We start from the raw sequence: 21,896 nt of genomic DNA on the forward strand, positions 1-21,896 counted from the left end.
CGTTTGTTTCTTCCGTTTTGCTCCGTCTCTCTCCACTGTCTCTCTCCACTGTCTCTCTCCACTGTCTCTTCGACTCTTTCTCCGACTCGTCTTTACCTCGCTAGTTCGTGGTTTCTCAAGCTTCTGTTGCGGGAAAACGACAAGAGGACAGCAGAATGAGACGCCCAGCGTAAACGGACCCTACATTGCCAAGCGTCGATTGTGTCTCCCTCTAGACGGTAACTTTGACGCGCTTAACGCCAGTCTTTCTCCGCTGTGCTCTCGCGCTTGCAGCACCGAGTGCGAACCGCCGTCAAAAAACGTGACAATGGCGTTTAAAGAAGCTCCACAAAGGAAGTCGGGGTTCCTTTCTATAGAAGCCACAAATTCTTTTGTCCCTTCTGGACCAGCGAAGCTGAATTGGCCAGTGCACGCCATCACCACATAGGGCCCTCGACTGAACGGATCCACTCGAAACACGGGACACACCAGAGGGCTCGTCTCACCAAAGAAATCCAAACAACCGCCATACCACTGTCTGTGTGGAGGCAAACACTGCATCTCTGAGGTACAAGAGAGTGTTTTCGCCCGTACAGATGGAGATATTGGCATGGACGAACACACATATCCACCTCGGTACGCGTGCGCCGCAGAAGTCGATTCACTAGGGGCTACTATGGGCGTTTTGTTACTAACAGTCCGTAAGTGCTGCCGCTTTTGTGAGATCGGAGCTCTTAGTGGTTCCTACGCCACATTTCGCCTGGACGTTTTGCCGCTGGAGGCGCGGGACTGCAGAACGCGAAGGGCCGTCTTCGCGTAAGACGTTTTTTAAGACGTTGTCTCCGCATTCGCGGGAGCATTCGTAAACTCAAACAGACCCAGCTGATATAATGGTGATGGGAAAGTCATGCCGTGATCTGTAGTTTGTTTCCTGCCGGTGAGCAGAGGCAAGTTGTCAAGACGGGGTATGTGTGCCTGACCACGTTTTCTCTGCATCCGAACTTCGAGCGTCTAAAAGTTCCCGCGTTTCCTCTAGCTCTGCTCTTCGCTCCACACCTGGCTCTGGAGGCAGAACCATGCAGTCATGGGCATCAGTTCGGTTCCTGCAGTGATTTTTATATACCTGGACATCTAGTCCCTGATTTACACGCTGCTGCGCCTCGGTTCTGCAAGTATCTTCAGCGGTAACTGACCAGCCTAGCACACACGCATTCCCTTTCGTCCTGTGTCGGGGAGTCACCGTCATTTCCCTTTCACTCTCCTGTCCGGGACTGCTTATGTGCCTCTAGCACACCGGCGAAACTCCCGGGAGATGGCAACAAAGGCGCAAAACAGGTGGAATCAAGCAGAACACTTTCCCCAACAAGAGGGATCCCGGAAGTCCCACGAACCGGTTTGGTGTCTTTCCATCGGCCACATGCATGGTCGGGCAGATAGACAGGTTATTCGGAGCTATCATGGAGGAGGAAGGAAATGGCTTCCCGAAATTGTCTTGCAAGGAAGCCGAGGCGCGCCACTGGGACACACGAACAGTAGAGGGCGGGGTAGGGTAGGTTTCCGGAACTTGCTTCTTCACTCTACCACGGGGGCGAAAGGGACACAGACGCTACACTCGCTGCAGTCAGTGACAGCCTCTGGAAAACCAGCACGACCTTCTGGCCTCACGCACAGTTCGACTCCGCGCTTGCGTGGCTCGGCGCTTGGTGACTGCGGAGGAATGCGCCAAGGAGCATCTGTTATGCTGGGTACGGTGAGGCAAGTGAATTTCTCAAAGAGTACACCGTATAGGGTTCGTGCGCTGTCCAGCCAGTGACAGGCCTTATTCCTGGTTTTTGCGAATTCGTATTTCCAGAGCCGTCGCTGTTGGACACAATCGGACTGGCGAAAACGTTAGATTGCAGGACCAATGCAAGAACGGTTCCTTTTGCCACCGGACCGGAGTGATACGCGCCAGTGTCGACCTGCCTGAGGGATCCAACTCGAGCCTGAGATAGATGCGACTTTCGCGTTTCTAAATGGGGTGCGCTCTTTCTATCGGCAGACGACAAAAATGACAGGTTACGTTCAGGCTTTGTTCGCGGCTCCGGTGTACACAGGGAGCTGTGCATTTGTAGGACACCGAAAACATCTAGCAGTTCCCGAAGCAGACGTCTAGCTCAATGTCTTCAAGAACTTTTACTTTCCGCCTCCGTGCTGCGCGACGCCGCCAAGCGGTCTTACGCCACCAACGCGCGAGACGCCGGACTGCCTCGTCGACGCTGACACGCATGTCCAGCTCCAGAATTTGCTGTCTCTCCATTCTCTCTCCAGTGACCATGAATTTGTTCCACAGATCTGCCTTGCCGCCCACAGGCACCCCGGGCCCTCGCCTCCCCTTGGCAGCCCCATGAAGGCCTGTCCTGAGGCTCGTCCAATAGGGCGGTCCGCCAGCTGGAAGGTGGGGAGGGTCGGATTGGTTAGCGCGCGAGGCTTTCTGCCGGGAACGTTCTCGAGTCGGTGCCCAGATGGAACTCGAGTACTGACTGTAGAACTGGAGAAAAGGATTACCAGCCCGCGTGCATGTCTCGGCCTCTGGAAACGTGCCGGAAAAGTCCGGTTCGATGGGAGGGAATGTGCGCGCAGCGTCACTGGGCGGAACGGATTCATCGAATAGAAGTTCCCACGTCGGTTTGTTGCTGGGAGCGCCGCATGGGTCGGCGTTCACCGGTGAGTTGTGTGGTTCGTCCACAAGGATCTGGACCAACTGACGCGTCATTGAAGAGACCATTCGCTTGTGCCAGGGTGCGCGCGCGGCGCAGGCTGGACTGAGGTTGACTTCGACGAGCCAGGGCCGGTACTCCGCATCCAAGAGGATGTCGAAGCCGTACAGCTCGAAGCAGTTGGGACGCGAAACAATCGCTGGACGAGCCGCGCGAGCGGTCTGCAGAATCAGTTTGCGAATCTGAGGCTTTATCCGGCGGTCCCAGAAGTTCGGCGTCCCGGTCGCTCGCTCTAGGGCCTCTCTGAGATCCGCGAGAGGCTTAGTGCAGTCGGAAAAAATTCGAGGTGCGACGGGGAAAACGTCTTCATTTGGGTCGCCTGCTTGCTTCCCTAGGCCACGCCCGTCCTGCATCTCGCTGTTCAAGCGATTTAGGTTCCAGTTGCTGATATGTCGGAACCGGTTGTGCAGATCTCGCAGGTCGTAGGGCTCTGAACATAGGCGCAAGTAGAGGTCTGTAAACGCGTACACCTTCAGCGGAGCGAAGCTCCGAATGAGCACCCACTGGCGCATGTCAAACTTCCGCCCTGAAAAGATCAGCAAGGGCCGCTCGATGTACCTCTGCACTAGCCGGTCACTCAAACCGCGTCCTACACACAAGCGCAACAGATTCCACGAAGGAGTAAGCAGCCCCGGAAGATGCATCGCTGGCTGGCCCACGTCGGAGTGCTGAGGGCTGGTTCGCTGAGAGATCTCCTTAGGACGATGGGAGATGTCTGAATCGCGCCTCGGTTGCTTTTGCCGTCAAAGCCACGCTGGGCATCGCCGGAGCACACAGGAGCCCAGAGCTACAGGGTTGTCCCCGGCACATTTGTTTTGGGTACGCCTGCGCTTGTGCCTTGCTGGCGGCGGCCGTGGAAGAGCGTGTGGGGTGCCAGCAAATCCAGGCTGAGCCTACCCGATTTCAAGATGTCCCATGGGTTGTTAAGGCAGTAGACTCCAGAAGCTTTAGAGCTGCTTGACGGCTTCATGATCCAGACGTTATGGTGGTGCCACCGCGGTTCTTGTGGAGCGTCGCGCGCTGCGCTCCCGTCTTTTGTTTCAGGTTTCTCGGATGAACGCAGATTCTCCAAATCCACATCGCCTCTCTCGGCTCGCCAGAGGAGCCACGCCTTCTGGACTCCGCGTAGAACATCGAGGATCTGCGCCTCCGAGGGCGTCGCTGAACAGTCGGAGGGGGGACCGTCGAAAGCGTCCTTCCCTGCAACCCACGCGCTATCCCTCGGCAAGACTTGTGTGACGCTGCTGCCCGCTGCTCCGCGCTCGCCGGCTGCGCTCCGTCCGTCGGCGCATTTCGCCAGCGAGTGCCAGGCACGTCGGAAGGCCGCCGGCTGCGAGCGGACGTTCCAGGCGTGCGTGGCAAACACTTCAAGTCGCTGAGGATCTAGCCTCCGTCTCTCCCCCAGGGGATCGTGCCTGTCAAGGAAGTAGTCGGGTTCCAGTTCATGAAGCCAGCTGGAAACGATGTGGTGCGCCATCCAGAGCAGGAGAACGCTCGACTGTCTCACAGAAGGCTCCGGGGCGGGTTGGAGCATGACGGCCTCGAACTCCTCCTTCGGCGCCTGGCAGCACCGTAGATAGTGCATGAGCACAGTCACTGCCTCGCACCGGCTGTAATCGACTAGGAAGTCCATGCAGTCGTCCAGAGTGCTGAGGTCGTAGCAACGGGGAAAGAAGGCTTCAGTCCGCACTTGCTCCTCGACGGCCAGGAGACGGAAACTGCGCGAGAGGCCTGCCTTTGTCGTCATGACGCGGTTGTTCTGGAAGTGGTTGAAGAGCTGCTCCCGCCTCAGACACCGGTAGTCTTCGTCGACGTCCGAGATCTTCCATTTGAGGTCGAAAAAGTGCGTGTTAACGAGGCGGTTCATCATCCACCCCCGCTTCTGCAAACAACTGGACACGGCGGCCTCGATCGTCAGCACGTAGGAACGGTGACGGGGACAACGGAAGGCTTTCGCGTCTTCGCTGCCTCCCCACGGAGGTTGCGAGGGCGTGCCTGTTTCGGTCCCCGAGTCCTCGTCTCGCCCGTCACCCTTCCAAGAGGAGTCCCGGCCCCCGCCGAGAAAGCAGTGCGGCGTGAAAGCTCTTTTCGCCTTCGTCAACTCGACACAGGCAACTTTGTTCTTCGCCCCTGTCAGTCGCATCTTCCGCGCAAAGTGGTTCATGTACTCGTCGTGACTCATGCACACACTTTCCAGTGCTAACAGCCTCTGTTTCAGGCACGCCTCCCGCCGACTGTGTTGCGCGCGGTTCCGGCGTCTTGGCACGCCTGACAAGGGAGGCTGGCTGCGGCTTCTTCGACGACGGCCTGCCGGACGCCAATGAGCGCTAGGTTTTCCCCGATCCACTTCGACTCCACACAGCCGGTTTGCGTTTCTCTGAAGCGTGCGAAAGGTTCCGCGTGCGTGCGCCTCTGTGTGAAGCGCTGTCCCGTGGAACCGTGCGTCACTGAAGGAGTTCGTGGCTCTCCCAGGCATCCTGCCTAAGTTGTCGATGGAAGCGCCGGGCGATGCCGTCGGTGCCTGGTCTCCATTTTCGTCGTCTGAAGAGCTTGAGAGACTCCCCGGACCTTGGCTGTCCGCGGGTGAATCGCCTGACTGCGCCAGGTCGGAGTCGTCGGTCTCAGACGTTGAAGAAGAAGGCCTTTCGTCGTTCGACGGCCTTCGAACTTTTAACCTCAGTTGCGTTGGCTCCGCATCCCACTTCTCATCGCCCGTTTCTTCACCTTGAAGCGACGCTTTCTCGCTGACGGAATCAGAGGAAAGGTCCTTTCTGGACATGCGCAAACGTCTTTTCTCTGAATCAGCACTGGACGAGGGGGGTGTCCGTCGGGCCACACGGGACTGCGGCGTGAGATCATTAGGGGAACTTGCAGATTCCTCTTGAGACGAGGCTGAGAAAGAAGAGGAAGATGAAGTCGAGAACGGTGAAAGGGAACCTTCAGTGCTTCTCGGAAAACGGCCAGATGACGCCGAGCTCGAGGACTCTCGACACGTCTTGCACGTGGGAGGGAGACACGGGCCGCCTCTCAGTGCACTGGGAGAATATTCCTCCACCGAACCGATCAGTTCAAGCAAGTCTTCAGGAAAATGGCATGCTCCGAAGTCTGCGGAGTCGAAGTCGAAGTCGAGCATTTGCGGGGAAGAGAGACAGGGAGAAGTATGCGTGCCTGCAGGATCCCGACGCGATCCCTGAGGCGAGCTCAGCGCGTGCACTGCCTCTAGACGCCTCTGTTCCAGCTGTTCCCTCTGTACCTGCATGGCCTGTAGTTCCTGAACTGGGGAAGGCTCGCCTCTAACTGCTGCTTGGCATGTTTCCTCTACGAAAGGAGACGGAGGGTGGAAGCCCGCCTCGTCGCCGGCAGCGCTGCGCGACAGCGTGCGAACACGCGTTTTGTCGCGCACCTCCTCGAACCGCTTCGACACGTCCCCGTACCACTCGTCAGGAATGAGGTCTGGCAAGCCAAACAACTCCTCGAAGGGAGAAAGCAGCGAGGCTGTGTCAGGACATTCCGAGTTCACGTCGCCAGTTTCCTGTGTGAGTTGCGCTTTCCTCGAGTTCTTCCTCGGCGCCTTCTCTGCCGGCGCCAGGGATGGGCTCTCCGTAACACTTCGCACGTGTCTCTGCCCCGCACCTGTTTCGTCCGGTTTTTCAACGCTTCCTCCCCTGACACTTTGACGCTCGCGACGCTCTTCACGGACGTCTTCAAAGCGAGGCCCTGCTAGTGGACTGCCATGGAAACTTCTCTCGGCGCCTCTGAGGATGCCGGGACCGTCCGAACTTGGGGCCTGCGCCTTGGCTCTCCTCTGCCTATCTCTCTCCCCGCCTTTTTTCTTGTCTTCAGCGTCCTTCGTCTCCTGTTTTCCGGGCTTCTCCTTTGCATGCCGCTGGCCAGCTCTTTCAGCCATGTGGCGTGGAAGGCCCCTCACGCCTTCTGCCAGCCATCCTCGGGATTGCTGAGACGGTCTCATGCTGAGCTTGGCCTCGCTCAGAGGAGAAGCAGCCGCATGCGCACACAAATCTGGACAGCTCTTTTGCGGATCTTCCTTCGCCGCTGACGGAACACTGATCGCCCTCCACACGTCGGCGTCTCCAGGAGGCCTACAGGACGAGGCACGTCTCCGTCGTGCTGCGCGTGCTGCTGCGCGACCTGCGGTCCGCGATCCCGGAACCACAACGGCCTGCGTCTCGCGCCTCGCCGACGCTGGAGGCGGTCTTCTCCGCACGTTCCGCGTCCGCTCGACTTCCCGGTTTTCAGCCGCCGGATCCCCCTCGCTCACGCCTGGATGCCGCCTGACACTCTCCCGTTTCAGGAGCCTCTGCGTCGCCGCAGGCATGTGCCGGCCCAGCGGACGCGTGCGCCAACGGCGTATGCGCAGACGAAAAAGCCCGTTCGGGTGTCGCACGTGTTTCCGGGGACCGTCGGAAGAGGGGTTCCTCTGTGAACCAGAAGAAAGACTGTCCCCGTCTCCGGCCTGCTGTCCCGCATCGGCTTGGCCCTCGTCTGGGGCCCTGCCGACGGCGGGAGTCGCCAGATCTGTGAAGCCAGCTGCTTCCGTTATGTGCAGAGTTCGTGGTGGACGGGCAACTTTTGACTGTTGCTCGAAAAAAGTGCAGTTCGGAACCGCCGACGCTGGCGAGTTCTGCCAATGCGGCAAACGCTCTACGGCCTGTGAGGCGTCCTCCGATCCCCCAAGACCAGGGGGTTCTTCCGCGGCCTTCACTGCATTCTGATCTCGGATCTTCTCTCTGCAAGCGGGCGCTTGCACGGTCGTCGATCTCGCAGATGCCTGCGGCTCGAACGCATGGCCTGCGTTTCGGAGAGAGGCTGCAGCGACGGCTGCCGCCGCACTCGCGGTCGCGCGGGTTTCGCCTTCCCGCGCTGGACTTGTGCGAGCGGCCACGATAACCTCCACCTGCGGCGTGACTGTCGTGGGCAGTCCCGCGGGGCGACCGCGGAACGCGCCAGTACCAGAGTCCGGACGTGGAGGCTCTCTGAAACGAGGGTCTGTCGCGACTGTCGCGGCATCTTGGGATTGGCGAGGCTCCTCCCTGTCGTGTTCTCTCCAGTTTTTGACGGCGCGGATCCGATACCGCCGCCGCAGCTTGAGGCGGCCGAACCGCCGGACGGAGCGAAAGCGGATCCACGAGGCCCGCGGGCGGAGACAGCCAGGCACCTCGTCTGCGGCTCTGTCGGCCTGCAAGACGCGTGCCGAGCAGTCGAGCAAGCCAGCGCGAGCGCTTTCGTGTTGGATGCCCCGAGGAGTTAAGTCCCACCTAAAGCCTTCTGACCTACTGCGCTGTTCTTCCACGCAGGCAGCCGATGCAGCTTCAGGGACTTCGCGCCGGCTGTTCCTGCTCTCCTCGGCTTCAGGTGACCTTCCTGTGCGTCGGTTACCGATGGCGTCGGCGCTCACCTGTGTTCCCACCGAGTAGGCCGCTGAGGAAGTGGAGCCTGGCGAAGGTGGCGACATCGCGTTGCTTGCAGGCGACAGAGCTTCTGCAGCACAACTCGTGAGGCGTTTCCCTTCACGTGCCCTCTCCGCGGAAAGGCTAGGAGCAGCGGTGGACGTTTTGCTGCTCTGCCACGCCTGGAGCGGATCCTCCACCGACACTCGACCGGCGGTTCCTGATGACGGAGCTGACTGATTCCGTTCCCGTTCCCGTTCCAGGTCTGAGGGATGAACCCTGGATGACAAGCAGACAGAGCCTGGCTGCTCGAGGCCTGTTTTTTCGGGGCCTGTCTTTTCGAGGCCTGCTTGCCCAGACTGTCTGCTCGTCGTCGGAAAGACCCGCTCCCGGCTTTGGCCAGATGCCGCTGGTACGCTGCGGATACCCGTTTCAGGTGTTTGCATCGCGCCTGGAACATCAGGTGTACATTTCGTTTCCTGATTTAAACAAGTGTCTCGCAGTGTTCCAACGGGGTTGCCACCCTGCCGCGTGTCTTGTCCCAGCGCCACAGACGGCAGCATGGCACCAATGGAGCCTCGTCCCCCGCTGGGGACATCGGGCTCGTTGCGCTCACTACTCGGATGACGCCAGACCTTCCTTTCAAGCCGTATTGCGGCGCTTTTGGGACTTTCGCGTCCCCAGGTCCGAGCTGTCCTACTTCGCTGGGAAGCCGGATCCCCTGCACTGTGTTCAGAAGGCTCGGCGTGTCTAGCACCTCGTGCACAGTCAAGAGCGTTTAGAACATCCCCGGACCACACATAGGGCGTCACCGACCCGCTCACTGGCGTGCGTCTGACAAACCTTTCGACGACAGGTTTCGTCTCTTGGTCGGCCTGATCCGGAGACGCAACGCTTGACGCCATCGGCACTGAGTTACGTTTAGGCATATCGCGCCTTCGGCCTGCAGGCTCTGCATCCTGAGCTAGCTCGTTGGCTTCCAGGCCGCACTGTACACTCAGGTTGCCTGTACAGCCTCCTCCTTCTGCTGCACTGCCTGCTACGGCGCTCCCCTCTTTTGTCAATGGCTTCACCCGATGCGTTTGCTCCTTGGCCTGGGGGAATCGATGCAGGCGTGCGTTGAGGCAGTGGATGTGCTGTTGAAGACTGTCCATGGACGGCGTATCTCCGTTCAGGTGCTGACCAAGCAGTCGCTGTAGCTGCTCAATCTCCTTGAACAACGCAGCGTTGGAACACTCATCGGTCCCGTCTGTCGATTCATGCTTGAAACCGTTCGAGTCAGGCAGGTGATGCGGGCGCTGGTCACCATCCCCCGCCACAGCCTGAACGTCCTTGGGTTCGGCTGCCTCGACCTTCTGCGTGCTTGTTTCCCCACCTCGCGCATTGCCCACGGGAGCGAACCACCGTCGGCTCCTCACATCTGCGCTGTGCAGGCTTTCCGTCCCAATTGAGCAGACCGGGGACGGCTGTGTCTGCTCTCGACCTCTCATGGTGGCGGACCAGCATGGAACACCTTGTCGTTCCGGGGCTTCGTCACTCCCTCTCTCAGACGCCAGTGTGCTGCACGATGAGAAGTTGTTCGGTTCCTCTCTCCTAGAAACCCGGCTGTGGAGAGCACGTGGACATCCCCTCGGTCTTCGCTTCCCCGCGTCGTCCAGTTCACTGTCCTTCCTGTTCACGTCAAGATGATCTGCTGAAAGCGAACTCTTTAGTCGCACGCCAGCGAGGCGCGGGAGGCGCCACCGATGCCGTTCATGGGAGGCAGATGCAGCTTCAGCGCCCGTCCTCTCTTTCCTCTTCGGTTCCGGCATAACCCCGGCAACCGGAGGCTTCCCCGGTGACCGTGGCTCGGTGTAGCCACTCGTGCAGGTGAACTGGACAGCTGAGTCCACAGTTCCCAGTCCACCTTTAACCCTTGTCGCGTTCTTTGAGGCGAGCTCCACTGTCCGACGCAGAGAGTCATTCCGGTGGTTCACTCCCGCCGGCGGACAACCGTGGATGGCGCCGATCCGCGACGAACCATCTCTACGTCCGAAAGTTGTTCGGGACGCAGAAGTGCCACGCTTTGGAAGCATGCGTGATTCGTCGCGTGGCTGTGTCTCCGTGCTCAGATGCGGCACAAGTTTATGAGGACGAAAGGAAAGTTCTGGAGCAGAGGGAGGCTGGGGTGCTGTGCAACTTGTGCAGCGGGTGGCGAGGCAGTCGTCGACGCTTGACAGAAAAGTCCTTTCGGCCTCGCTGGTGGTTCTACATGCACTTTCGTTTGCAGCCTCACTTGCACGATCCATTAGAGGAGAGAACGGCCCTGCTTGACCTGTGTGGCGACTCCGGGAGTACGACGTTTCACGATGTCCAGTTGTCCTTTTCACCTGAGAATCATGCGTAGAAGACTGACATGGCGTTGAGTTGAAACGGAGAGTACCGTTCCCTCCGGTTGGTCGAGCCTTTGCTTCTAGCGGCGAAGATGAACTTTGCAGAGACAGCTGCCGGCGACGCGACATCTCCTTCCTTGCCGATGGCAAAAGAAACGGGCCGGCGGTGCCGGAGGTACCAACGGAGCCCGAAGCGAGCGGGGTAGTTCCACAGGGGCGTCTTTCAGCGGTCTTGTTCCCTCGATTCCTTTGAACTTCCGACGCACCGCCGCCAGGACAATGATTTCGAGACCAACCAGGGAGGCAGAAACTGGCGGGCGTGACGGCATGGCACCACGAACTGTGAAGTGGAGTGCAGGAAACATTTTCCGAGTCTCCTCCGGAAACATGTTTAGACTTTGCCGGGTCCGACGGCGGACACTCCGGATCGCTCTCCCTCCTAGATTGACTGCTGCGATCTCTGGACACGTCACGGCGACCGCGTTTCGTCAGACCAGGATCTCTGCGCTTTTCCGGCCCCACTTGGTCATCCCGACCTGCCGCAAAGGTCGCCGCTGAAACGAGATGTCTGCGGGCCCTCGTTTTCAGCTGGAGCCGTACTTTGGACAGCATCCTCGGACTGCTCGGCGCCTGACGTCTCGCGACGGTCGTTCCGGCCGAACACACTGAGTCGTACGCTTGACACACGCCTGACGAGCCGCAGACTCTCTGTTTCCCAGGAGTTCCCCAGGTATGCCTGGTCTCAGGCAGCCACGCCAAATCCGGTTTCCCGGTTGTAGAGATGCAGTCACCTTGCAGCGTTGAGTAAACTTCGCCGGTTTCTCTTAGTGCAAGGCACCTTCTGTCGGAAGCAGCGTGATGTGAAGGGTTCGTCTCCCGAGTCCCAGGGAACCCTCGCTCTTTCACGCCGTTTGGCCAGGTACGTTCACCCCACTCCAGCTCGGAGAGCGTTCTCCTAGGATTCAGGCCCGAGCGTGTGCAAATGGGAGAGCACGAAGAGCTAATCTGAGGGGACGGAAGGGGCTTTCCGAGGCAAGCAGTTTCAGCAAGGATAGAGCCTGTCGTCGGACGCGACTCCCCGATCCAAGTAGCAGGAGCAAGACCGCGTACAACCTTTGAAAATTCGACCTGATTAAGATGAATCACACGCCGGTTACTTCTCTTTCGAAAAGACGAGAAGTCTTCGTCTTGCGTCGGAGGCTCGGCGAAGTGAACCAACGGCGAATACGAACTGTCCTTTTGGGCGGATTGCTTCGGACCCATATGCGTAGGGTCACCTCTCAAAGGAGTAGACAGCCCGTGGGGGGAAAGGGCGCTCCCAATGCCTTGAGTTCCCCACAAAGGTGGCGATTTCCGACAAGCGCCGAAAGGACTTGTTTCCGAACTTACAAGGAAATGCCCTTCCCCGCCTCTCTCTTCGCTCCCCCTAGACTGGCGCTCTCGCCTTCCCGGGACGCCGGGGGAAAAGTCTGCTGTCATGACAGAAATGGATGTTTTGGGAGCCGTCGCAAGGCTGAATGGACTGGATGTTTCAAAAACACAGGGCGTTTCGTCGGTAACCCGTGATGCGAACCTAGATCTTGTGCCGCTGACGTTCACTGTCCCGGAACGGTTCCGGGCACCATCGGAACCCGTTCCACAATGGGGTTCTTCTGCGGGCCGATCTCGCGTTCTACGATAGACATCAGTTGAGTGAGGAGGAACAAAAGGAAACGGAGGTGAGGCCGGAGAAGAAACTGCCGGGGACGAGCCATTGAAAGACCGCTGCCTACGATTAGCAGACTCTCGTGGACCGCGTTCCATAACAGCCATTTTGGGAGCACAGGGCGTAGATGTCGCACATATAATAGCCGTTCAGAAGGCCCTGACGCTACCTACGAATCGAGACACTACCAAACCCAGGCAGACGAGGGACGAAACGTTCTCTGTTCTTGCAATCGTCTCGAATATAATGCATGGTGTTCGAGTCAAATCCACATCCTCGCTGAGCAATCGTGCAGGAAGTAGTGCCGGTAGGTCGTTTGAGCGGCCTGCTGCGCAGAGATACGCAGAGGATTGACGGGACGGTATGAAAGCGGGCGAGGTGACATAGATACAGTCAAACGCAGGTTATTAGTGAGGTTGATAGGCTGAATGATAGGCCCGCAGGTAGAACGTTATTACGCAGCTAGGGAGATACGCAGGGAAATAGGCGAGCCAATACACAAAGCGGACACCTGGATGGTCATAGTGGTTGTATACAGCTGGTTCGACGAACCGGGGTTCGTACGAAGATTGGCAGGTATCCATAAAGAAAGAACAGAAAGACCGGTATATCGTTGCACGAACGTTACTTGGCGATGGACGGCAAAGGTAATCGCTAGCAACGAAGATGAGACCTGGACCTTGCGACACGGCAGCCCGCCTCGGGGAAGGGTGTTCCATGTGTGTCAACGCTCGAACGTCGAACGTGTGAGGATGGTACTTTGACTCGGCTTGGCAAAGCAGACGCCCTGGTGGATGCATTGCCTGAATACACCCTTCACTCCTCAAGCGCGAAGGCTGCTTTGATCGATCGGTACGCTGATATGTGGATAAGAAATAAAGATATCTGCAGGCAGATTGACAGCTCCAGAGGTAGAGACCAGCCGGACCGTTGCGCGGCAACATGCATGCCAAACCAGAATCCAATGTCTTTTGTAAGCAAGCGCAGGACAGGAATAAACTACGTTTTCCTGGCTCTCTGAGAGCCTGACGCAGCTGTGTAGAGCGTTTCACTCCCGCCACTTTTGTGCATCTCCGCTGCGCTACGCCTGGTAGTGGACAATTTGTCTTAGAACCAGGCCACGGCCCCTAGCAAGAGGCTTGGACATGCCGACCACAGTGAAGCGGTCTCTCTTGCGCGAGACAATGGAAACGTAGGCAACACGACCGGTTCGACATCGAATGTCTTGTCCCGATTTCGTTCAAACGCGACCAGACTCAAGTGAAGTCGGACACGAATATCCGACCGTGCTCACGGGGGGTGGGCCTTTGCGCAACCGCGTCGAGATTCGAAAAGACTAAATGCGTTTCGAAGCACTCCGAACAGAATTTGGTGTGTGCGTAGAGAAAGGCAACAATACGTTTGGCCACCGGGAGCGAGTGCCCCGCACACCTGCCACGTCAGTACAGGGTGAACCGGCGAGAAGCATGTCTCTTTCTTCTACTACTTTCACTAGCCCCAGCATCTCCTCTATTTATCTGTACACAGCCTCTTTGACGACCCGTTAACTACTGTGACTCCTTCCCGCAACAAACGCGTGTCACGTCGAGGTTGCGTGTGGTGAGAGAGAACCCGCCGACCCCAGTGTGCCAGCAGCAAACTTTTCGTGGGAAGAAATGCAGCCAAGATCGGCGCGGATGCAAGGAACTCCGGAAATTTCCCTCCTCACTTCTGCGGCAGTTCAGTCTGTCAATTTTCACTTGAACGAAAGGCGCCAGAGCCGGCAGTGCATCTCTCCGTCCTCAAAGCTGGAAAGCAGCGACGCGGTTCGGGTTGGCCACCACGACAGCGACACATACACCGGAGCCAGCTGCATGTACAGAGAGTGTCTACCCTTCGATCTGGGTTTGGTGCAGATTTCTGTCGTCCCAAAGCTGTGGGAGACATGCTCTTTGTGGTTGTCATCCCGGAAAGTGTCGAGACAAGAAATCTGAGCGCCCCGCTGGCAACAACATCCAGTTGCCTGCTCCGGCGAAGCCACCGCTCTCTCCCAGTGTGTGTGTGGCATGTGGGTCCGTCCCCGTTCTGCTGCATCTAGCAGTGAGCGGGGACGTGGCCAGACCCGAGAGAGGCAGTGGACGCCGAAGCAGAGAAGACACGACCTGTTCAAGAAGAATTCCGGAAGCAGTGCCTCCAAAATGGCCCCCCGTGGCGGGCCGCTATTTATGGAAGGACTGGATCTTGGCGGTCCAGGAGGCGGGTTTGTTCACGCACACCGGCACATACATCCGCACGGGAAGGCGGGGCTGCTGACCTCAAACTTTGTCGGCGTTTTTTCGAAAAGACTTGCGCGGTGTGCGCAGGAAGAACCAAGTCGGTTGGCCCCTCGAATGTGCGCGCGTGTGCCTGGCTACGAGGACGACGCGAGTCGAGCGAGCGGGATCCGTGTTTCCGTCGACACAGCATATTCTTTTTCGTTGTCACGACCGCCTCTCCTGTTGAAAACAGTCGTTTTTCGGGATTCTCCGAAGAACACGCAACCGCCTCTTTTTTTCTCCCTCTCCCGTTTACAAAATGTTGGCCAACAAGCTGGGAATTCAAGATGTGGGCGACCAGGTGAGTTTTTTTCTGCGTTCCCGTCCGTGGTGGGCCGGGGGCCATCTGGTTTTTTCTTGAGTTCCGCGTTTATTTGTCCGCATCGTTTTTGCAGTGCCTTTTCCCACCTACTCGCTCGATTGCCCTACCTGCACATCGTGCGGCTGCGAGGCTGCCAGGCACCTTTGCTCGCCGAGTGACAGTTTGTGCATCCTGCAAACAATGCGTCTGTGACTCACGAAAATCTCTCACTGTTCCGTGAGGTTTTGGCGGCGGAAGAAGCAGCGCTGGGCCTGTGCCGCTGAAACGGGCGAAGGGAAGAGTCGCCGGAGCGCGGTAGACAGAGCCCGTCGCTTCGACCACAAAAAACGCACCCGCCCTGTTCTCGTATGCGTCCTACATCACAGGGATGTGTGCGTTTTTTGCGCATTTGCATCTCGCCTCTACGTGCTGTCCAAAAAGGATCAACATACTTGCCTTTCACTAGTGCGTCTGTGCACATACGCCGTCCACATGAAACCGTGCTCTTGAGGTCAGTGTGCGCATTTCTAGACGTCTATTCGTACGGCGCGCCGAGTCACGGATGCCTGGCTCGTGCGTGATCCGTGTACAGTGCCGGAATGCCCCGTTTGTCGTAAGAGAAGTGAACGACACGTTCCATAAGGACTGTCTCTATGAGTCGTTCGTTCTGTTCATCTGCTCCAAAGTGCCTCCTCCGTGTCGCGCTTCAAGTCATATATATATATATATATATATATATATATATATATATATATATATATGCAGTATATATATAATGTGTATATATGGTGTTCATATATATATATATATATATGGTATATATATGTATGGCATTGCGTTGCGGGGTTTGCGCAGTCGGCACCCACCCGGTAGCAGTGTATTTTTCTGCACGTGTACAGTGCTTTTAAGTCGTCTCAGCATCTGTCTTTTTTCTTCGGTTCCGATCCTTCCACGTCTTTTGGGCTGTGCGTCGACTGCAAGTGGGTGGAAGGCCTCCCCTCCCTCATTTGGTGCCGCCTGCCTCTCTTTGTCAGCTCACAGGGAAGTCCGTGCTGATTCGCGTGGACTTCAACGTTCCCATGAAGGATGGAGTTGTGCAAGACGCCACCCGCATCAAAGCCACGCTGCCGACTCTGGAGTACGCGCTCAGCAAGAGCCCCCGGTGCGTCGTTCTCCTCTCCCACGCCGGACGCCCGGATGGCCGCGTTCAGGCGAAATACACCCTCCGCCCCGTGGCGACCGCGCTGCAGGCGCTGCTCCCTCAGCAGAAGGTCATCTTTGTCGAGGACTGCGTTGGCCCCAAGGCAGAGGAGGCAGTGCAGGCGGCCAAGGACGGAGAAATCCTCGTCATGGAAAACGTCCGTTTCCACGTTGAAGAGGAAGGCCAGGGCGTAGACGAGCAGGGAAACAAAATCAAGGCTAGCCCTGAAGCCGTTGCCAAGTTCAAGGCCGATCTCACCAAGTAAGCGAAACGCGTAGCGCGCTGGCAGGGCGTGGTGGTACTGGAATGTGTGTATCTCGTCAAGCAAAAGGTGTGAATTCCAGAGGGGGGGGGGTCGTTCGCGTTACAGGAACCACCGCGGGCGAGACTCGAGAGAACAGAAGAGTGGGTGCGTTTGTTTGTGGAGCCGTCTCGGGTTTGAAGGATGGGCACTTCAGACGGCCAGTGTGGGCCGGCTGTTGAGTGGAGCGTCTCTGTTGAATGCGATGTTCATTCCTGTTTTCAGGTTGGGTGATGTGTACATTAACGACGCGTTCGGAACTGCGCACCGCGCGCATGCATCGATGGTGGGCATTGATGTGCCTGTCCGGGCGGCCGGTCTCTTGATGAAGAAGGAGTTGGATTACTTCTCCAAGGCTCTGGAGTGCCCCGAGAAGCCTTTCCTGGCCATTTTGGGCGGCGCCAAGGTGCGTGATAAGATCCAGCTCATCGAAAACATGCTCGACCGCGTGCAAATGATGATCGTTGCCGGTGGTATGGCGTTCACCTTCAAGAAGGTTGTCGACAACATGCCCATCGGCGACAGTCTTTTCGACGAGGAAGGAGCGAAGATTGTCCCGGACATCATGGCGAAGGCAAAGGCAAAGGGCGTTGAAATGCTTTTCTCCGTTGACTTTCTGTGCGCGGACAAATTCGACAACGAAGCAAACACTCAGATCTGCGACGACAAGACCGGCATTCCTGACGGATGGATGGGCATTGACGTGGGCCCCAAGACCGTCGAGAAGGCCACAGAGGTAACACACTCGCTTGCCGAGCCACAGGATGAGGCACAAGCAGCTACAGAGCACGTCTGGGGCGTCCACGCAGAGGCAAGCTCTCGCAGCGAGATGGCCCTCACGCGAACAGTGTTTCCTGAATGCGTGTCGCGACTCACGCTGTGAAGGCTCAGCAGGGTCAGAGGTTGTTGGAAGAAGAGCGTCCAGCCACGAGGTGCGGTGTGCGGATGTGCCCACCATCTGTCGATTCTTCGCTTCGGTGTGTACCTGCAGATGATCCTCCGCGCCAAGACGCTCGTGTGGAACGGACCTCCTGGAGTCTTCGAGATGCCGAACTTCTCCAAGGGTAGCGTTGCGTTCTGTGGAGCTGTCGCTGAGGCGACAAAGAAGGGATGCATCACCATTGTCGGCGGTGGGGACACCGCCGCGTTGGTGGAGAGGGAGGGCTACGGCTCCAAGGTTAGCCACGTGTCGACCGGCGGCGGCGCCTCGCTGGAGCTGCTGGAAGGCAAGACGCTTCCCGGCGTTGCAGCTCTCTCCGACAAATAAGCAGTCGCAGGATTTTGCGAACTTCCCTGCGACTCCATGCTCGTCACGGCGTGTGTAATTCTCAGTTTTGGAACGTGGCAGAGCGTAAGAATCTTCTTCCCGTGGCAAGGCGTCGTGTGTGGCTGCTGGGGAACGGGGGTTACAGAAAAAGTGTGAGCGGCTACCGTGGCTACGTGAGCAGGACGCAGAACAGCGTTTTCCTGTCTATGCATGTGCACGAGAGTGTGCACGGTAGTCTTCAACCCCGTCAGAGCGCATGTGCCCGGTTTCAGCCGTAGACGTCTGTTTTTCCTGGGGTATGAGGGAACCGCCGTTTCTACCACAAAACTTTTGCCGAGGAAACGCCAAGACGCGAACGTACACAGTCCTCAACGCTCTTCTGGGTTTGAGGCACAAACCGGCACAGCGTGGGAAAGGGAGACACCAGCTCTCCTGACTTGTCGCACACACCGCGAAAAAACGCTCGTGCCTCAGCGCCAGTCAGAAGATGCACGGCGGCCAGTCGGGTCGTGCCGCTTCCGCGGATTTGAGGCACGACCCACCCCGCCGGATCTTCATTAGCCTCACGAAGTCCGCTCCAGCTTTTCAGAGACTGTGCGCAAGCTGAATTGTTTCTGACCTGCTGATAGGCGAGCGCAACAGTCAAGCACAGTAGGCGGAGCTTTATCCGGTTTGGCAAATCGCGACGCCCGTCCCCCCTAAAATCCACGTCAGCGATCGTCGGCAAAATTAACAAAGCGCCCGCGGGTCTTGTCCTGCAGCCAGTCTGACACGTGTGCAGGCCGAGGGAAGTTCCTGTTGAGGAGCGTGAATGGTACACGTCGCAAGAAAAGGAACGCCCCCACGCACTTTCAACTCACGTCGCACTGGTGCATTCGCCGTTGCTCCGCTAGTCACTTATCTCCAGGAGGTTCTGTGGAGCGGGGACATTTACCCAGGCCTATGCTGGGTCCGTTGCTTGGCGAAACCGAGTGGGAGCCGCTCGGAGGAGAGACTTGCGCGCCTGCAGGGTTTTCTGACTGCGCTTGTCTCGACTCCTTCCCTGCGTCGGCGGGGCCTCGTTGAGAGAGGGCAAGCCGGTCTCGGATGAGTACGTGAGGGGCAATTCCCACCCTGTGCGCCGCTAGTGTCGCCTTCAGCAACGCCACGTCTTCAGCAGTGCGTAGCTTGCGAAGTTGATGCAGATGTTTTCGCCAACTCGAGTTCGAGTGGAGGGCAGCTCGACCTGCATGGTCACCGGGCCTCGCTGCGCTTGAGTGCGGAGGGGTTCCCCCCGTGGCTAAGAGGGATTTTGTCTCTTCGAGCTCCTGCCGCCGTTTCTGCTCGGCTTCGTAACGCTCCCTCAGCTGCGCGATCTCCTCTCGAGCGGCTGCAAGCTGTTTGCGATCCTCCTTCCCCGCTTCTGTCAATCTGGCGGCCTCCTGAAGCGTCACTCTCAGCGCACTCAGTTCTTCACGGAGCTGTCGCGTCTCTTCTTCGGGAGTTCTGATCAGCTGTTCCTGCTCGGCAGACGCTCCCTCGAACTCCGCACCCTCTCTGTTCTCGTCAGTGAGAGCTGCCGGAGATCGTGTGGTGGCCCCGTTTGCTTCTGCAACTCCGTGCTTTCGCGCAGCCTGCGTCCGCGTGATCTCGTGAATGCCCCGCGGGGCCCGTTCAGTCACTTCGCACTCGGCTGTCGCCCGCACCACTTTCTGTTTTTCCCGCTGAGCATCAGCTTTAGCTTGAGCGTGCGCCGCCTCGGCCCACTCCAAACGTTTCTCCGCTTCATCCAGAGCAATCCGCAACGTCGCTATCTCAGATGCGTGTTGTGCTTCTCTCTACAGTCAAAGGGGGGAGCACACAGGGACCACAGGCATGCAGAAACCACATGTTTTCTACCAGCTGCACAACACCTCAGAGACTGGCGCCTGTGGAAGGCATCGCTTCACCGAACGTGTTGAACCCTACCTTTTTCGCAGCTTCCTCGTAGGACCGTCGCAGCCTCGTCTCCGCTGCGGCCACTGCCTGAGCCGTTTTGGTCACCCAGGAGTCGCGCAGGCGAGCAGCCTCAGCTTGGAGGAGAGATTCTTGTAGGTGCTTCTTTTCCGTTTGGAGCCGACGAATGACGTGTGCTTCTCCGCAGACCTGAACGCAATGGGCGCAGCAGTAAAACGAGGGGAGGCCTGTTCTCTATCGCCTCTTGGTTCGTGGCGACGAAAGAGAAATGCCCTACAAATCGATGTCCACGGTCCTCCTCTGAAACGATCCGCTGATTTTAGGCCCGAATCCACTACTCAAAGGCAACACTAACCAGAGCCAGCCCACTCCTTTTGGACTGGTTACGCGCATTATGGATACGGTGTTCCGCAACGGCGGCACGGCGGAGAAACCTTTTGTAAAAACACAAAAAAACGGGACAAGGGAAAGCAGGTCTGCCACGAGCGGACCCCTCAATTGAGCACGTACGTCTCTGCCTCGAGAGAAGGAACTGCCAGCTTACGTTTCTCTCATCACAAATTTTAGAATGTGGAAGGAGCTCTATGCAGGCAATCCAAGCCTGAAGACACGAACAACACATCACCAGAAAGGAAGAACCTGCTGGTCGTTGTCCATTTCCGAGTACCCGCAAGACACGACCCTAACGCATGGTGTGCAGGCTTTCCTTAGAGCTCCACCTGAAACGGATAGCAGACTCAGTGATACCAGATGCTCTCAGTTTATCTTGCGACGCCAGTGCCTCCAGGGCGTGTTGAGGGGATGCTTGCTTTACAACTATACCTTCAGAAGCTGGTTCTCCCGTTGAATTTCCTTGATGGCCGTGGACTGCAAACAAAAGCCATGTACGACAGAAGCAAAAACGTGATCTCTTTGTTCGCCTTTTTGTCCCAGACTCTGTCAAAACAGTGAGGGATAACTCGTCAGATTTCGATGAACCACGGTGTGTAGCACCCTTCTCTTCCTCCCTCAAAATCACGGACGTTTGTCGACTTCCGCTTTACCGATCCACGCGCGAGTAGCCGCATCTCGGAGCCGACTGCGGGTGCGTATCCTGACTACGTAAGAGGAGTGTCACGATTGCTTGTGATCTGACCGACCTCGATTGTTCAAACACAACGACCTCCGAAATAGAGGATGAGGGTAAAGAAAAATGTCCTGGTGCATCGACAGAACTCGCCGATGCAAGGTAATGTTCGTGGGGAATCAGTGCGGATTTCTCTCGTCTAGTCGCCGCTCTCAAACGCCTCTTTGCGTCTTTCGGACGGTTTGGTTTTGGTATGGAAGCGTCCCTAACGGCTGCGGGCCAGGAACCTCAACTCTGTTTGATGGTGCATATTCGCTCGTAAAGCCTTTCTTTGTGCACTCACGCTTTGCGGGAGACACTGCTGGCCACGAGCACCGACGCAAAGTGCCTTCGGCACTCTGTTAAGACAAACGCATCCGATTAGGTGCCTTGTGTGTTCACGTGTCCTGCCTAAAACTCAGACGCCTTCTCTTTTGGCGCGGAGGCGAGTCGGAGCTCCCAAATCCCGGTACACGGTCAAAACGCGCGATGCTGTACCTCCCTTGAGTTTGCAGAACACAGTTCCTACAATTCTACGCACCTCAATGACATCCGCATCTGAGCGCTGTCTTGCGTCGTCTCCACCCTGTTCGCTCGCAGTATCCGTGGTCAGCCTCGGGTTTAAATTCTTCCTCAGTTTCGGAAACGCCGGCGGAGCCAAGTACCTTCTTTTCCGGTCAGTGCTGAGTTCGCTCTTATCGCATGCGCTTTGGGACCGTTCACACACACTTCGAGAGGACTGGGTTCTGGACAGTTCCGCCGAGTTTACGGCGCTCAGAGAGCTTGTCAGGCGGGTTACCGAGCACCGTTCCAGCGTTGGAGTACTCACGCCGGAGAGTGGGGCTGCATTGGAGACCGAGAACGTGGTTCGCTGGGGATGCGGCTGCGTGTGCATCCGGTTACCACCCTCAGCTGTGGCGGCTCGGCCAGCTACTTTGGAATAAAAGTAGGGCGCCTTGACGGGCTCTGAGCGCTCGCGTCGGTCAGCCCCCCCAGCACATAGTGTGGCAGTGGAGGATTGACGAGACTCGCCCCGTGAGCAATCCGTGTCGAGGCCTCCGTGTCCCCCCTCTGGAGCGGCTTTTCGAGGCAATCTTACACACGAAGAGGAACGCCGGAGTGCCTGAGGCGCCACGACGACTGCGTCGGCCTTCACGGGCACGAGGGCGCGTGGGCCGCCGGCAGCCAGGGCGCCTGACCCATGCAGCCTCCCCCCAGAGAAGAAACTCGTACATTTGTCGCGAGAGGTTTTGTCACTGAAGCGCTGAG

At 57.7% G+C, this 21,896-nt stretch overlaps 3 protein-coding genes across 3 annotated transcripts; 1 reads left to right on the plus strand and 2 right to left on the minus strand.

Annotated features, from left to right (window-relative positions):
* Window positions 1–2,107: 2,107 nt before the first annotated feature.
* Window positions 2,108–9,636, minus strand: NCLIV_011260 (putative tubulin-tyrosine ligase family protein; the record flags this gene model as incomplete). Its single annotated transcript, XM_003880643.1, has 2 exons — window positions 2,108–3,327; window positions 3,636–9,636. 2 exons carry the CDS (start codon window positions 9,634–9,636, stop codon window positions 2,108–2,110), a joined length of 7,221 nt encoding a protein of 2,406 aa, XP_003880692.1.
* A 5,140-nt stretch (window positions 9,637–14,776) lies between these two features.
* NCLIV_011270 (hypothetical protein) lies at window positions 14,777–17,587 on the plus strand (the record flags this gene model as incomplete). Its single annotated transcript, XM_003880644.1, has 4 exons — window positions 14,777–14,818; window positions 15,853–16,280; window positions 16,546–17,056; window positions 17,312–17,587. 4 exons carry the CDS (start codon window positions 14,777–14,779, stop codon window positions 17,585–17,587), a joined length of 1,257 nt encoding a protein of 418 aa, XP_003880693.1.
* Window positions 17,588–18,480: 893 nt separating this feature from the next.
* Window positions 18,481–21,476, minus strand: NCLIV_011280 (conserved hypothetical protein; the record flags this gene model as incomplete). The annotated part of the gene is made up of 5 exons (XM_003880645.1): window positions 18,481–19,404; window positions 19,535–19,711; window positions 20,345–20,389; window positions 21,169–21,334; window positions 21,457–21,476. 5 exons carry the CDS (start codon window positions 21,474–21,476, stop codon window positions 18,481–18,483), a joined length of 1,332 nt encoding a protein of 443 aa, XP_003880694.1.
* Window positions 21,477–21,896: the final 420 nt, after the last annotated feature.

This window comes from Neospora caninum, chromosome IV, assembly GCF_000208865.1.
Source record: "Neospora caninum Liverpool complete genome, chromosome IV".
Taxonomy (NCBI): Eukaryota; Apicomplexa; class Conoidasida; order Eucoccidiorida; family Sarcocystidae; genus Neospora; species Neospora caninum.